The sequence below is a fragment of the Barbus barbus genome (genome assembly GCF_936440315.1).
Source record: "Barbus barbus genome assembly, chromosome: 45".
NCBI classification, from domain to species: Eukaryota; Metazoa; Chordata; class Actinopteri; order Cypriniformes; family Cyprinidae; genus Barbus; species Barbus barbus.
In genome coordinates, this window is record NC_136723.1 from 25,482,335 (window position 1) to 25,496,000 (window position 13,666).

General features: G+C 35.2%; 1 protein-coding gene across 3 annotated transcripts in view; it reads right to left on the minus strand.

The window, feature by feature from the left end:
- Nucleotides 1–1,296: 1,296 nt before the first annotated feature.
- LOC306864292 (melanopsin-B-like) overlaps nucleotides 1,297–13,666 on the minus strand; it is a 35,288-nt gene continuing 22,918 nt past the window's right edge. For all 3 annotated transcript variants that reach the window (XM_079408225.1, XM_079408224.1, XM_079408226.1), the window contains 5 exons: nucleotides 10,404–10,565; nucleotides 6,293–6,400; nucleotides 6,035–6,209; nucleotides 2,799–2,954; nucleotides 1,297–2,151 (listed from right to left, as the gene is read on the minus strand). In XM_079408225.1, the coding sequence (XP_079264351.1) occupies nucleotides 1,831–2,151; nucleotides 2,799–2,954; nucleotides 6,035–6,209; nucleotides 6,293–6,400; nucleotides 10,404–10,565 (922 nt within the window). In that variant the 3' untranslated portion in view covers nucleotides 1,297–1,830. The remainder of the gene's footprint in view (nucleotides 2,152–2,798; nucleotides 2,955–6,034; nucleotides 6,210–6,292; nucleotides 6,401–10,403; nucleotides 10,566–13,666) is intronic.

A 13,666-nucleotide genomic window follows, 5' to 3' on the forward strand; every position in this document is an offset into this window, starting at 1 on the left:
TGCTTTACCTGCTTGTTCAATTACGCATTTTATTTTGTGTTTTTTGGGTTACAGGGTTACAACGGATTATGAATAATGGATAACGGATAATGTCCTGGAAAATGACTAGCTTAGCTAGCTTTTCTATTTTTCTAGATAATTTTCTTACAGTTTAGGCTACTAACTGATCAACAATCACAGGTACAAGCTACTAACAAGGTGTATCATAAATGAACAATTATTCAATTATTATTATTCAATTGAACAACTGCAAATAGCAGCTAACTTAATTCACATGATGTGTTTACTGCTAAGCATCTTTGGTTTCCTCGAGTAATTGAGATGAAAAACATGTGCCTTTTTATTGTTTAAATCACTTATAAAGTGATTTAAACTTGCCAAATAAATGTTAAAAATAGCTAAATTTGTTTCTAGGTGCTTTTGGAAGAAAAAGTTGCTAGGGTAGTGTGAAAAGTTGCTAAATGTATCAACAAAATTGCTAAGTTGTCAACACTGGTCAGTGGTTAACAAAGGCTAGTTAACCCTTTATCTATGCAGGGTTCTTGTAAGCATGGTTATTAACATAATACCTATCAAAATAGTCTAATTTTGTTCCACTCTCTTCACAAGCCTGCAAAAGTACCAGAAAGTTTACAGTGAAGGTTGTTCTTCACCTCAGTGTTGCAGGAGATTAAAACTGCATGTCATATAACTATATGTGATGGAGAGATTTTCATAACGTAATGTGCACAAATCAGACATTAAATATTAAACTGTTTCAAAATAAAAACAAGACGGGCACATCCTGATGAACTGAATCAACATTGAACTAAACTGAGCGGCGTAATGACACTATGGTCTTCTTTCACAGCTGAATTGAATTTGTTTCGTAACTGATGAACTTTGCAACATCGACACAGTCATTAAACTGAAGTGAATCGACGCTGAACTGAATTGAGCTGAATACTGACACTATTGTCTCCTGTAGAGCTGCTTCTAGCTGAAATTGAAGTCATTTCATAATTGATGAATACTGTTATTTTCTTGTTTACTGCTGCTTTGAAACAACCTGTACTGAAAAGCGCTATAGAAACACATGATACATATTCATATGAGACTAACGTGATGAATCACTTACAGTATGAAAACTGCCAGTGTTAAATTATATCATATATTAAATAATTTCAGCGCCATGACCACAAAACATCAAGAACATTTTCATGATGCATGCAAGGATATTAGAAAATAGCTTTACATGCAGCACAATTACTTACATGAACTACTAGTAACGCATGACAAGCAAAAAAAGACAGCGCAAATAATAAATAGGTTTTTACTGGATGATTCAGTGTTTTAACAAAAACAAGATTCTTATGCCTGCTTTCTTGTTTTATTTGCATTGCAATAACTGTTATTAATTATTGTCTATAGCAATCAACAGTCAAAAATGAGTCAATATACAGTATCTCAACTTGTTTTGAGACTGGAACATTCCTTTAGAGAAATGAATTAAGCATGTTTTTTAGTCTCATTATGATGCGTGTTATGCATATTCGTAGAACACTCTTCGTTAAAGGGCAAATGTGCACAGTGTTTGTGTCTCGTCTGCTACTTCTACAGTACACCCTGTGGCTAAAGTGTGAAGTTGAAGCATATTTGAGGGGTGAAAGCATAACTAGTTCGCCATCATAGTTCTTCCGATTCGTTGTTAGCAGCAAAGTAATGTGGTCCGATTGCTTGTTCAACTAAAAGGCTGATGTGAACACTCTCTCAGTGGAAGACTGTGGTTCTCAAGCGTCTTCAGTGAAACACAAACGTACAGAAGAGGGTCTCTGGGTCTCAGGTTCAGCCTCAGGAGAGGAATTTCTCCACAGACTCCAGAAGCTCACTGGAGCAGTTCAGGCTCTTGAGGTCCAGTATTAATTTATCTTCTCTGGTCTGCTCTGATGTGGGGCCGATAATGATTTGTGGCTCCTGCGTGTCTTCGTAAAAAGCCAGACCGTTCCTCAGAGAATTAGTGTCCTCTTGTTCTTCCTTGCACTCCTCCTCCTCCTCTTGTTCCTCCCCTGGAGTGTTTTTGGCCATGAGAAGAGGAACAGTGGCCATGTTGACGCACTCGGACACCAGGTCAAGGCTGCAGTCATTCAAAGAGCCGCTCTCTGTGGCTGCAGGCTGTGATGGAGAAAACATTTACAATCATGCTTTTGACAGATGCTTTTATCTAGCATTCTTAAAAATAACGGTTCCAAATATGTGACACAAAAGCAGTCATGAGTAACACAGGTATATTTGTAGCAATAGCCAACAATACATTGTATGGGTCAAAATTATACATTTTTCTTTTATGCCAAAAATCATTAGGATATTAAGATCATGTTCCATGAAGATATTTTGTAAATTTCCTACTGTAAATATATCAAAACTTCATTTTTGATTAGTAATATGCATTGCTAAGAACTTCATTTGAACAACTTTAAAGGAGATTTCCTCAATATTTAGATTTTTTTGCTCCCTCAGATTCCAGATTTTCAAATAGTTGTATCTCAGACAAATATTGTTCTATCATAACAAACCATACATCAATGGAAAGATTATTTATTCAGCTTTCAGAAGATGCATAAATCTCAATTTCGAAAAATTGACCATTATGACTGGTTTTGTGCTCCAGGGTCACATATGAGGTCATAAAAGTTCCACTGCAAAGACGCTTTAGTGGAACTTTTATTTTTTTGAGTGTAAATTACAGTCACGCTGTTCATTTAATCAGTTTCCTGGGAATCCATGACTAATAATGATCTAAATAATGGTGAAGCACATACCTTCTCTTCACTGTGGTTTTCCTCCGGTCGTCTCTTGTTCTTCGTCTTGCCCTGTTTAGTTTGCATCTTCCATTCTTCATCTCTCAGCAGATTGGCTGAATGTGAGTTTCTGCAAGTCCTTTGGTCCACGGGATCGAATTCTACATCACTCCAGACCTGGAGCACATGCAATATAATGTATTGACACATTTGACATAAAAGCCCTGCCCTTTTGTTTTACTATGTTTGATTATTTCCTGTTTGATTTCCTCCAAATGAATCGAATTAAAATCTGAAGCTGAAAAAACTGGTGGTGGACGAGGAGACACCACCCCTCACAATGTAGAGCGCTTTGAGTGCTTAGAAAAAAGCACTCAAATGAAAATGAATTATTATTATTATTAAAAATGAATGTGTTTCCGTCTTTGTGAAATATGTCAACTCCAAATGGCCAAAATCTGCAGATATGATCAACAAGTCCAAGTCAACATATGTTTTTCACTTTAACTTATTGAATTAAACCAATTTCAGCTATTTTTATTAAGTTATAAGAAATTCAATTTGATTTCAGTTTTTGTTGAAATGACTTGTAAATCCAATTTTTTTATACTTAAGTTAAGGCAGCAACTGAACGTAAGTTTAAATAGGTGGGAATTATTATAATTATCGTGGTATTTTTATTTTTATTAATGTGTTTTTGCACTATGACTTTAGGCAATAAGAGTTGAACCGTTCACTCTTCAAATCAGGTCAGAAATCTGTGCAAAAGTAGCTTAGCAAACAGAGTAACAGCTAGCATGCAATGAAAATGATTAAACGCAATTATCTGGACTTTCATATGACCAGATTTTGCAGTTCTTTAAATATTTTTTAAAGATTATTTATTATACAGCAACTTTAGTGGCCACATACATGACACTATGCAATTATACAGTGTGTATAGGTCATACAGTATATTTCAGTAAGTTTAGTAAACAACTTTAGTAAACAACAAGTAACAGTTGGCATGGTTACAAATGAATCACGTAGTAGAAAAGGTATCAATTAAGACAGGCTGCAAACAACAGGTCTATAATCCCAGAACATGAAAGGCATATCAACACAGACACATCTTGCCTGTAAAAGAAGAATAGGTACACAGATAAAATAGAATATAATTCATAAGAAAGAGCATTTGCTTTTCATTCAGCCGGTTCTTGAAGTAGTTCATGTCTCATGCTGGTAAAATCAGAGCAACTTTAAAGATTATACGATAAAACGCACAGTCAATGTTTCTGCTGTTGCACAAATAGCATATACAGTAAGCAGATTTTAGCATTATAAGTGCATTTATTTATTTATGATTTGGTTTAACTCCGTATCAGCAACAATGGCTATATCTGTGTAAAATCAACAGTACTATGACATCCAGTCTGTCTGGAACGACATGAAGAAACAGAACAAACTGAGACTAAATCCAGAAGAACTGTGTCTCCAAGACGCTTCAAGAAACCTCCTGCAAAGATACAGTATTGTTAATAGTTTTAGGCACTTGTGTAAAAATGCTGTAAAATGAGGATGCTGTCAAAAATAATGTCATAAATAGATCAATTAACTTCTAGTAACTAAATTGAATCAACATTTGTTGTGAGCATGCTTTGTGTTTAAAGCAGCTTTTGTCCTCGGTGCTCTTGAGCAGAGTTTCTCAGGAGCTTTGCAGGAGGTTTCTTGAAGCGTCTTGGAGACACAGTTCTTCTGGATTTAGTCTCAGTTTGTTCTGTTTCTTCATGTCATTCCAGACAGACTGATGATGATCAGATCAGATCTCAAACATCTCACTGGATTATTACTATTAATGGATAAATGAATGTTTGGAAATGTAAACTGATATATCCTACTGACACACTACAGCAAGAGATAGAAATAACTGACTTAAAACCATTCTTTAGCTGCTGATATACTAGTGCTCTAATCATTTAGGACACCACTGTACACCTATTTTTCAAAATAATAACAATATATCCTTGATTTAGTACTGGATTTGCATTATAAACACAAAGTGTCACATTCATAATATAGTGCAATCTGAATAATGTGGTCATGCAGTCTTGAACTAAATGACAAGACATTTCCATTAGTCAAGTCACCTTTATTTATATAGCGCTTTTAACTATATAGATTGTGTCAAAGCACTAAACAGTATCAGATTGGAGGATAGAGTGTCAGTAATGTATAATAATAAGATTAAACACTCAATTTTTTAGTTAAAGGCATTTCATTATTGAATTCAGAGATGTCATTGTCTAGCTCAGTTTAGTTTAAATAGTATCTGTGAAATCAAATTGACGATAATCGCTAGAAATGAAGTGTCCCCAGCTGAGCAAACCAGAGGCGACAGCGGCAAGGAACCAGAACTCCCTCTGAGACAGAATGGAGAAAAAACCTTGGGAGAAACCAGACTCAGTCGGGGCCAGTTCTCCTCTGGACAGGAGATTATTGTTTATTTATTGTTTACTTATTATTTTAATAAAAATTTTAAATGTATAAATGTATTTATTTCTATTTTATATAGTTGCAATTTCTAACAATAATAGTATTATGTAGTTAGGTATTTTATTATATTTTTAGCTATTTTAGCCATTATTCAGTCTCCTCTCAGCAAAACACTTGGTATTGGGCAATATTTCTATTCGGTAGCACATTCTTCATGTGGTGTTCCTCAAGGATCAACTGTGGCGCCGTTATTGTTCTCGCTGTAACCATTGGTTCAATCTTTAGGAAATTTGGTGTGTCGTATCATTGCTATGATGATACCCAGCTTTACATACCATTTAAGCGCAATGACAATTCTGCTTTATACCAACTTACAGCCTGTCTCCAAGAATTGAAAGCATGGCTCACCAATAATTTTCTGCATTTGAATGCTCTAAACAATCTTGCTCCTCCATATCTCTCTGAGATGATTGTTGAACACAATCCAGCTAGATCACTCAGATCACAGACTAAGCATCTGCTTTTGGTTCCCAGCGCCAGATTGAAATGTAGGGGTGACAGAGCCTTTGCTGTTGCTGGCCCCAAGCTATGGAACAATTTGCTATTATCTATCAGAACAGCTTCTTCAGTGTCTGAGTTTAAAAGTCTCTTAAAAACAAATCTTTTTTCTGTCTTGTCTTTCTAATGACGTGTTTATCTATCGTGTGATTGGGTCAATGTCACTGTGTACAGCACTTTGGTAAACTAAGGTTGTTTTAAATAAATTAGAAATTGAAAATACTAACCGTGTCTGCTGTGGCCATAGAGGAGACTCGCTGGAACTTGACCTTTGACCCTGATGACTGTCGGCTGAGCATGGGCTCTTTGAAGGAAGACTCGCTGTTGGACACCGAGATGCGGTCTTTCCGTGACGACTGGGCCAGAAAATGCAGACACGGCACCTTCTCAGCCAGCGTGTCTCTGTGAATCAGTCAAAAATATAGACTGCGTCACATATTGTCTCTGTACCGTACGGCTGCTGAGGCGACTGCACTCGAACGAACCTGTACTTGGAGCGTATGATGGCGTAGATGAAGGGATTGTATATGGCTGATGCTTTGGCAATCACTGCAGGAACTGCTTTGGAATACGGCGTGAGAACACGGCTGTACCTGGAACAGAAAAATAATAACCAAAGCACATCTTCAGCTCTAGAAATAGCACATTGCTGCCTCACAGAAGCTCATGCTGGTCTTTTCTGCAAGCAGTATTTGCAAGAAAACGTTTGCAATCCTGGTGTGCATCAAAACCCATGTTAGAATTTCTTTGGTTACTGAAAGTATGTGAATTTGTGATGTCTGTTTTATACTGCAAAAGCTGATTGTCTTGATTTCAGTCCAAATATCGAAATATTCTTAAATCAAGATACATTTACCTAAGACGCAAAATAACTTGAAATATGAAGTCTTGCTTTCTGAGAAACTGTATCAAAATTAAGTGAGTTTATGTTTAAAACAAGAAAAATTATCTTGCTTTCCCTTTGAATTAAAATTATTTTTTGAACTCACCGACAGATTTTTCATTTTTTATTGTTTTAAGCACTTTTCCCCAAGAAAACAATCTATTTTAATATAAGAATGTTTAAATACATTGCAAAAATTATTCTTTAGTATTTTTGTCTTGTTTTCCAGTACAAATATCCCCAAAAATCAAGATGCATTTACTTGAGAAGCAAAATGACGAGAGTATTTAAAGATCAAAATGAAGCGAGTTAATGCTTAAAACAAGAAAAAATATTTGTCAATGGGGTCAGAACAACAAACTTAATTCAAGGGGATAACCAGATTATTTTTCTGACCCCACTGACAAATACTTTTTTACTTGTTTTAAGCATAAACTCATTATATTTTCATCATTTGTTTTTCAGAAAACAAGACTTAATATCTCAAGTCATTTTGTTTCTCAAGCAAATGTATCTTAATTTAAGAATGTTTAGATACACTGCAAATTTTTTTTATTTAGCATTGCTTTCCAATACAAATATCCAAAAAATCAAGATACATTTACTTGAGAAACAAAACAAAAAAAAGTAAAGAAGATCAAAATACATGGAGTTCATATTTAATAACGAGGGTCATAAAACTAAACTGAATTCAAAGGGAAAACAAGATTATTTTTCTGACCCCACAGATACACACTTTTCCTTCTTTTCTTTTTTCCAGATAAAAGACTTAATATCTTAAGTAATTTTGCTTCTCAAGCAAATGTATCTTAATTTAAGAATCTTTAGATAAATTGTAAAAAAAAAAAAATTGTACTTATTATTGTTGTCTTTTTTTCATTGCAAATATCCCAAAAAATTATCAAAATAAGTGAGTTTAAAACAAGAAAAAATACCAGGCAATAGTGTTTAGAGACAAATAAACTTAATTCAAAGGAACAAGATTAACAAGTTAATTTTCTCTTGTTTTAAGCATAAACTCACTTAATTTTTAGAGTTTTTTCAGAGAGCAGCTTAATATCTGAAGTCATTTTGCTTCTCAAGCTAATTTATTTTGAATTAAGAATGCTTAGATATTTGAACTGGAAAACAAGACAAAATACTAAATATGAAAATATTTTTTTGTAGTGTATCTGTACTAGGACGCAAGACAAAAACTGTAAGATGTAGACTGAGTAAAGCTGAGGAGTGTTTGTGAGCGGTCAGGAGGAGCCGGTGACCCCTGCAGTTTATATGACATGGAAGTGACCTAGAGGTGTTGCTAGCTGAGCGGAAAGATTCACATGCCTGATTATGCCTATCCTCCAGCACGCTAACGCTGAGGTGTTAGCACCAAGCCGCATCGCCTCAGTGAACCCAGCAGCCTTTAATTCAGCTGATAAACACCGCCTTTTCCTGTGGACAGTACTTCTATAAAAGGACGTCTCTTCACCCTGGAATGCTGGAACGTCTCAGAACTTCTGCATGGTTTGACTCCCTCTGATAGACTACACATCAATCTGAACACTTCTTTGAGAGGTTAGATGATCACACATCACAGTTTAGGACAAATGTTTGTAAATTAATTCTGTTTTTGTAGAGCATCTGAGCACTTCTACTTTCCATCATCCTGAAGTCATTGTTTTTTTTTTGAGTGGGTTTGTTGATTCTGTGGTGAATGCAAGCTCAAGATATTTTAAAATTGTATTCTACGACATAAAATACATCAGTTATTACCCCTTGTGATTTTCTGTACAGTTTTGAAATAAGAGGCTAAATGGGACTACTGAGGTAAACATGTTGCATCACAGTCCAAACAGCTGATAAAATAATCCACAGCACTCCAGTCCATCAGTTAACATCTGGAGAAGACAAAAGCTGAGACAAATCCATCATCAAGATGTTTTTAGCTAAAATACAAGTCCATAATAAAGCTTCCTCCAGTGAAAAAGTGCATCTGCTGTTGTCTCTCACATCAAAATCCAGCTACATTTGTTTAGAGCTGTTTTGTCTTGTAAACGCTGCTTGATCTGCAGATTTCTCTCCTGATTCAGACCAGAACACTTTTTCACTGGAGGAAGTGTTATTATGGATTATAGACTTGTATTTTTAGTTAAAAACATCTTAATGATGGATTTGTCTCAGCTTTAGTCTTCTCCAGATGTTAACTGATGGACTGGAGTGGTGTGGATTATTGTGATGTTTTTATCAGCTGTTTGGACTCTCATTCTGACGGCACCCATTCACTGCAGAGCATCCATTGCTGAGACACTGATGCAGAGACACATTTATACAAACCTGTCAAAATAATAACTACACATCTGCTTTTACTTCTATGTACTATGCACCGGAAAACAACTAGCTAACAGTCAAACCAATGACACAAAACTCATTTCAAGCAGATGCCACTAGCTATGTTTCCATCCACCTATTTCTATATGCATTTTGGGATATCGCATAAAAAGACGCTGGACGGAAACGCCAAGATGCTCATAAGTTCTAAAAATGTGCATAAAATAACTTATGCGCTTAACTAAGTAGGATAAATTCCTTATCCGATAAGAAAACATGCGCATAAACTATGATGGAAACACTTTTACAGAATAAATTCCTTAATGCGCATCAAAAAAGACATGTGACTTTGCGATGGGATGGCATAACATCAACGGACCGATCTCATTGCACAGCATCTGAAATGCTACTTTTGTCATTCTAAAATACTTGAGCAAAGTCTCGTCAAAGTACTTTGTTATAATTGACTCCCACACTGCAAAAAAGGATTTTCTTACTTAGTATTTTTGTCTTGTTTTCTAGTATAAATATCTAAACATTCTTATATCTGTCACGTGTCGGTTTCCATTTAGTTCTGTATTGCCCTTATGTGGTTTTTCCTGTCCTAGTTTAGTTAATCATCGTTTATTCCATTCACCTGTTTTGTATTAATCATCTTGTTTGCTCTTTTGTTCTTGTCCCTTTATAAGTCCTCAGTTCTCCCTTTGTCTTTGTCTTGGATTAATGTTATTTAATGGTCTATGGGTGTTGATGCCCAATAAATACTCCTTTCGTCTACTCCGTGCGCTTGCTACAACCACAATACAGTAACAATATCAAGATGCATTTACTTGACAGGTAAGATGATTTAAGATAAGTCTTGTTTAAAAAAAAAAAAAAAATCACAATTTTGTTACTTTTCCTTAAAACCAGCAAAAATATCTGCCAATGGTGTAAGAAAAATAATCTTAATTCAAAGGCAAGAGATATTTTTTTCTTAAACCATTGGCAGATATTTTAGCTTGTTTTAAGGAAAAACTAACTTTTTTTTTTTTTATTTTACAGGAAACAAGACATGATAATTTTACTTGCACAGTAAATTCATCTTGATTAACGAGTCAAAAATGCTAACTAGGAGAATAATTTTTTGCAGTGCAGAAACAGCAGACTCTGAAAATAAGATAACATGACCGTGTTTCGTCTGCGAAAGCTCGTAATTTATTGTATACACAAATTATTATATACAGTGCCTTCTCCTGCTGAAGCAAATACATTTTTTCTTCATGTTTAGGGCAAGTTGGTCAGGAAGTGACGATTTTGGATGGAAACAGTGCTTTGTTCACAAAAGTTTTATGCGATATTCCAGTTTTGCACAAGTTTAATTCATAACTTTGGATGGAAACCGCTATTGATAGTTACTGTACCCTGCCCAGGCGACGAGAGTGACGCAGGCGTAAGGAGACCAGGAGAGAACGAACACAATGATGACCACGAACGCGATCTTCGCCAGCTTCCACTCGGTCTTTATGGACTGCTGCTGGATGAGTGCTGTCTTCCTCACATGACTGCCCAGCTTCTCCAGATCTCTGAACACACAAGATGCAGATATGATGTATGGTTTGTTATGATAGGACAATATTTGTCTGAGATACAACTATTTGAAAATCTGGAATCTGAGGGTGCAAAAAAATCTCCTTTAAAGTTGTTCAAATGAAGTTCTTAGCAATGCATATTACTAATCAAAAATTAAGTTGTTTATATTTATGGTAGGAAATTTACAAAATATCTTCATGGAACATGATCTTAATGTCCTAATGATTTTTGGCATAAAAGAAAAATGTTATTCATTGTTATGATATTCAGGTCAAAATGAAGCTCTCCACTCAAAACAACTCAATCTTGCTGAAAAACCAAACTTTGCTCTCAGACATGACACACACACACACACACGCACACACTACAACACTTAATGCAACTGCACTCTTCAAAACAATACTACAAAAACTGGTAATAAGTGTTGCTTGTGGTACACCCCAAGTGTTTTATTCCTCAATTTAATGTGCTATAGAGTACAGTACAATAAAGCAAACAAAAATAATTATTCTGCCCCAGTATCCCGTCTTTGGGCTGGGACAAGCCCACGAACCTCTTTGACATCACGGGCTATACAGCGGGGGTAAAATCCTCTCGCATGTCTGATGTCCTTGTGTCATTGTTCACACACAAGATGGGCAAACTGCTTAGTCATGTTATCAATATAACCGTGCACTCTGTTAGTATTACCTGATGTAAACTATGGCAACAGTTTGGACGACCGTTACTGTACTGAAATGCAGAAGGTTGCACTTCTGTATGTCATATATCCTTTCAAAAGTACAACTGTACACATTACTGTATGTGTGTGTCATGTGTTCCCCCCTCTTGTGTCCATATTTGGTTTGTTTCCTGTCCTCGACTAGTGTGATCATTAGTTAATCCTTGTCCAGCTGTATTTGTCTCGTTATCTAAGATTTACCTGTGTATTTATAGTCCTGTTTGTTCAGTTTGATTTGGTCTGGTCTACTCGTTACTCCCTGGTGTTCCTGTCTGTGTCAGCCTTGCCTTTTCTTGCTTTGCCATGATGTCGTCATTAAAGACTATATTTTGAGTTTCATCCTCGTCTGCGTGTTCCTGTGTTCTCCTCGTGTGTGCACCGTGACTGTATGTGGGATATTGATTGAAAAAGACTGGATATGATTCAGTTACACTTACTATGGTCTGACCAAAAAAACCTAAAAAAACACATTACGTCATTGTGAATAGAAAAAGAAATATGTGCACAAAGGCGACAATAAAAATGAGAAAGTCCACTGTCAGAATTTGTAAGTCTTGTGTTGTTCTCTGTCTATATATACTTTCCAATTGAAGGTTCATGAGATGCACCTTTGAGCTATTTCAGAGAACTGGTTTGTCAAATGAGTAGTTGTTGAATGAGTAGTTTTGAGAATTTCAGTTCTGATTTGAGAAGTGCACCAAAGCAACTGAGAAACACTGTAAGCTGGCTTTGGCCCTTTTATCTATCCATCGAAGGCTCTGATTGGGGTGTGATACATTTAGACTCCCAGTGTTTCCTCTCGGGTAATTGTGTGCTAATTGAGCTCAAACTGTGCAGACTTGAGTGAACAATATTGAATGCTAGTGCTTTCTAAATGATCACATGGTGTAAACACTGAGAAATGAAGGATTTGTGTGCAGAGTTTTGCAGTAACAGTTCACCAAATGTGTTAAAGCAGGGAATAGTGTTTACAGTTCAGCAAAATGGGTGTGCTTTTTGAAAAACGGCATTATGGTTTTTAAATTTTAGTTCAAAAGCCTGGTTAGTGTTTTAGCAATCGAGAAAAACTGTAAAATGGAAACCTTTTGGACTTTTGGACTTGTAACCTGAAGGTCATGGGTTCGAGTCTGAGGTCCGGCAGGGATTGTAGGTGGGGGGAGTGAATAACCAACACTCTCTCCACCCTCAATACCACGACTGAGCTGAGACCCTTGAGCAAGGCACTGAACCCCCAACTGCTCCTCAGGCGCCGCAGCATTAGCTGCCCACTGCTCCGGGTGTGTGTTCACTACTGAGTGTGCACTTGGATGGGTTACATGCAGAGCACTAATTCAGAGCATGGGTCACCATACTTGGCCACACACCACTTCCCTTTCCCCTTTTGTAGAAAATGTAACATTTTCTGTAAAGCAGCTTTGCAGAGATTTGTATCGTGAAAAGTGCTATACAAAAAGACTTCAATGGAATTGAATTGAATCAGATTCAATATTTACAACAGATATTTTATCTCAATATTTACAGATGACATACTAAAAATAATGCTCTATGGATCAATACTTTAGGGGTGTGAATGCCTGATAATAAATGAATTGATCAGTGAATTTATAAAAAGTGGTTACCTGAAATCGTCATCTTAAATATATTTCCACCTGATTTCACCTTAAAGAATAGACTTTTTGGTATCAATTCATGCATTTAGGCTGATTCAGTGATACAATTTTTTGGCTTGAATGAAACCAGTTAAATTAGATGTTATGGTGTTTAGCTTTTTTTCAGCGTAGAGCAAACATTATTATATTGGACAGTATATTAAATATTAATATAAAAAAATTCTGCTTTCTAAATGTAATCAGTGTGAATATTTAATAAAATTGTCAATTTATATAATGTTAATTTATGTAAATTACATATATAATGTGCATTTAATGTATATAATGAAAATAATATTTTTTTTTACATAGTATTATTTACAATGCAGGATCTAATCCTTTAGTTTAGCATTCAAGTTTAATACAGTTCTTTACATTGAACTTGTCTGGGTTTGATGCTAATTGATTAATATGAGCTACAGTCAGGGCTATTATCAGTACCTAACACTAAAACCATTAAAAAGAAAATAATAAATAAATAAAATAATAATAATAATAAACTTGAAACAAAATTAACATGAACTGAAATAAAATAAAATAAATTAAAATAAAACATATATTAAAATTATAACTAATTTTCATTGAAGTTGAAGTATTAAAATAACTAAAACTAAAACTAATAAAATGACAAAAACACCCAACGAAATTACTTATAATTTAATTAAAATTGAAATGAAAACTGAACAAAAAAAATTGTAATAAAATTGTTAATAATAATAATAAA